The 3,777-nt window shown below is 32.1% G+C and overlaps 1 protein-coding gene across 1 annotated transcript; it reads right to left on the bottom strand.

Moving 5' to 3' along the window:
* Window positions 1–1,645: 1,645 nt before the first annotated feature.
* On the bottom strand, window positions 1,646–2,963 carry LOC127076829 (protein FANTASTIC FOUR 3). The gene has a single exon (XM_051018620.1). The coding sequence runs from the start codon at window positions 2,818–2,820 to the stop codon at window positions 1,804–1,806; it is 1,017 nt and encodes a 338-aa protein (XP_050874577.1). The 5' UTR covers window positions 2,821–2,963; the 3' UTR covers window positions 1,646–1,803.
* Window positions 2,964–3,777: the final 814 nt, after the last annotated feature.

Raw genomic sequence — 3,777 nt, 5'->3', positions numbered from 1 at the left:
GGTTTATGGGGCTTTTCCAAGTCTTCCACCAACATTCCCCTTTCTCTTCAGGTGCGCATTAGAAATTGTCATTTTCTGTTTGATCTTCGTCCGGATAAGAGATGTTGTAAATTTACTTCTAATTGCGATTTACCTCTTAAGGCTGCTTATGATTTTAAAAGGAATATAGACACTCTTAAGGAGTATAGGAGATGGATATGGAACAAGTCGATCTTGTCGTCTAAGTCTTTTATGGTGTGGAGGCTTATTCATCATAAGTTACCAACATATAACCAATGGAAAAGAAAATGTTTTTGTCTCCCTTCTAGGTGTGATCTCCGTGGTTTGGTGGAGGAAACAAAATCCCATTTGTTCTTTAATTGTTCGTATGTTTCTATGCTTTGTAATTGGCTGAAGAACATGCACGGTCTTAATTTTGTTATTATTGATTGGCCAGATATTTGGAGGCTCTTTGGTATGAAGGGTGCAGATCATGGCAAGATTATTTCTAGAGTTTCCACCATCTTCATTCTCAATTCGATTTGGGAGGCTCAAAACTTTATTAGATTTAATGACACTTTCACTTCTATTTCTTCTTCAATCTCTTTTATTATGGCAGCGGTTTCCACTACGGGTAATGCCATTTCAGTTGACTTTCATCTCTGTTTGCATGACTTTGGGATTCTTAAGCGATTAAGGTTTCTATCCGGCCCCAGTGTGCTCCTAATATTGTGGAGGTCCTCTGACATCCCCCCCCCCCCCAAGGGGATGGATAAAGCTGGATTGTAATGGTGCTTCCACTTCCCCTTTGGATATTTTGGCTTGTGGGGGCATTGCCCGAGATCATGGTGGTTCTTTTTTGGGTGTTTATGCCTCTTATTTAGGTGTCTCCAATTCTCTCACTGTCGAATTCTCGGCTGCTATGCTAGCAATTGAATTTGCTAATGAGAAGAATTGACACAATGTTGTTTGGTTGGAAACGAACTCAACGGCGGTGGTTAAAGCTTTCACTCCTCCATATTGTGTGCCTTGGTCAATTGGGATTAGATGGATTAACTGTATTAATTTAGTTTTTAAGTGAAATTTTGTTGTGTCTCATATTTTTAGAGAAAGAAATAGGTGTGCAAATACCCTTGCTAATTTAACTTTATCCTTGACTAATACTTCTCATTTTCCTTTATCACTTTGCGTATTAGGGTTGATTTTGTAAAGAATGAGTTTGGTTTGCCCTTTTTTAAGTTTGTTCGGTCTTGACAGGGTTTTGGTATAATTCTCCTCTCCTTTTTATGATATATTTTTCTTTTATATATTATCTCAAACAAAAAAAAATTAAAATAACTTTAAGAGTTATACAACACAATAAAATATACGATCATAAATTCTAGAAGTGGGAAACCGCAATCCGTTTTAAATAAATTTTATACAAATGTGACACATATTATTATAAATTTGTTTGGATTTAATGATAGACAAGTTTTTAAAACGGTCCGATCAACCGATCAAATTTATAACAGAGTTAGGATTGATTATAACTCATTCCAACCTGTATTTTTTTTTGTTCATCATATTTGAAGTTAGTTGGGTGTATCCAAAAAACTGAGAAAAAATAACCACATTAAGTAACTATCAACCATATCCATTTTTAAGAAATAAAGATACTAGAATTTTGAAATGAAACACAGACAATGGATTTCATTAGTCGCAGAAAATGAAAACAGGTAGCCAAAAGGAATATTCCAAAAAAAGAACAAACTTAAAAATTCTAAAAAAAAATCTTTTACATCATTACTACATAGAAACATAGATCCAATCTAAATGAGAGTTTCATGAAGTCACCAATGCAAGCCAAAGAGGTTCACCCCAATTTATCAACATTTCATTGTTTTCATGTTTACCAATTTCTTTGCAACTTCTTCTCCTACTTTCCCTCTCGTATTTTTCCATTCTCGATTCACGTGTCTGTGTCGGAGTCTGAACTTTATAGATGTCTCTATCCTCATTTTCTTTTTCCATTCTCGATTCACGTGTCTGTGTCGGAGTCTGAACTTCATAGATGTCTCTATCCTCATTTTCTTTATCAATAATACATTCTTCTACTTCATTTGATTCCTTGTTATCGGTAATACATTCTTCTACTTCATTCATTTCGTTCTCATTATCAATAATACATTCTTCTACTTCATTTGTGTTATCTTCTTTTTCTTCTTCTCCGTCATCTTCGTCCTCTTCGTCCACGCCATTCCAAAAAGAAAGACGAAGACGACCGTTACTTCTCTCGGCTTGAAAGCAAGAAACACTTGATGGAACTTTTGTTAGCTCAATAACTAACCTTCCATTTTCTCTATGTGGTTTCACTCTTAGAGACTCTAAGCCTCTCATACTCTTCAAAGGTGGTGGAAAATCCTTGGTTCTCACTTTCTCACCTCCCAAATTTTTACATGAATTTTTCTTTTGCTCTTTTGTATCCAATTTATCACAAGGTGAACTTGTTAAAGAGAAAAAGTCAATGCTGCTCTCTAAAATATCAGCACCTGTTTCATTTCCTAGATTCTCAGTGCAAAGCTCTAAACTCTTGGAGCTAAGTTTCTGCCATGGAAGTTTCACATTGGGATGAACATAGGTGGATTCTTGAGAAGCATTGGATTTGGAAAGTGATTGAATTGAACTCCAACTATCTTCATTGGATTTAGTGTTTGATTCCAAAAAACATGTCTTGGAAGGTAAATCAATTGGTTGATTTGTGAGTGGTTTTGGAGAAGATAAACGAAGATTATGTATTCTTGATTCAACAAGGTGAGAATCTAGACTTGAAGGTAAACCGTGGCAAACTATTGTAGCCATTTGGTAGGAAAACAGAGGAAAAACAGAGTACTCTGTTTTTGTGAGATTTAAGAAAAGTAAGATGTTTTTAAGGTTAGATGTTTGTGTTGGATGAAGAGAAAGGAAATGAAGAAGAGGCAATGGAATTACATGTGGTAGAAGTGAGGGGTGGGACTATATTTGTAGTACCAAAAAAGTGATGAGGGACATGTCATATCATGTAGAGAGATTTTGAATGGTGCCTTTTTGTAGCACTATGTTATATAATTCTTAATCCACCACATAATACAAAAGTGATTATAAAGACATTTTCAAAAATGAGAAAAATGGGGAAGTGAGGGAATATCCTATTTTATTTACTACATTGGCAACACATTTTCAAAGATGAGGAAATGGGGAAGTAAAAGACTATCATATCTCCTCAACCACATTGGCATCACAAAATTAATATATATGAAAAAAATTAGATATATCATATGTAAATGATAAATTTTATTTGTGATAAAATCATATTTAATTTATTTTTAAGATTAACTGACATTGTATTTCTTTGAGGCATTTTTTTAAAAATTTTAATCTATGTCAAATTTATTTATATTTTCTTAAGAAGTGGATGTTTATTTTTATATTTTTAATTAATTTATTATTCAATAATTTTTATTAATATTTTTTGTAACTAGAAAATTATTTTTTTTTATAAAAAATTCAATCTGTAAAAATACTTATTCTTATAAAATGTGATCAACAAGATATAAAATATTTTGTATTTTAAATTTTATCTCATAATGTTTAAGTTAATATCGTCATTTTATTTTAAACAAAAACATAACATGTTTATTTGTAAACATTGTGTTTTTTTCTTCCAGAAAATATTTTTTTGATAAATTTTAAATTCAATCTATTAGTACATTTTATCCTCATATATCACAGATATTATTATTATAAATTTAAATTATAGTTTTGATTTTTTTATTTTAT

Source organism: Lathyrus oleraceus, chromosome 4, assembly GCF_024323335.1.
Source record: "Lathyrus oleraceus cultivar Zhongwan6 chromosome 4, CAAS_Psat_ZW6_1.0, whole genome shotgun sequence".
In the NCBI taxonomy this organism is placed as follows: domain Eukaryota; kingdom Viridiplantae; phylum Streptophyta; class Magnoliopsida; order Fabales; family Fabaceae; genus Lathyrus; species Lathyrus oleraceus.
The sequence above is the reverse complement of the archived record's forward strand: the minus strand, read 5'-3'. Positions and strand labels throughout refer to the sequence as shown.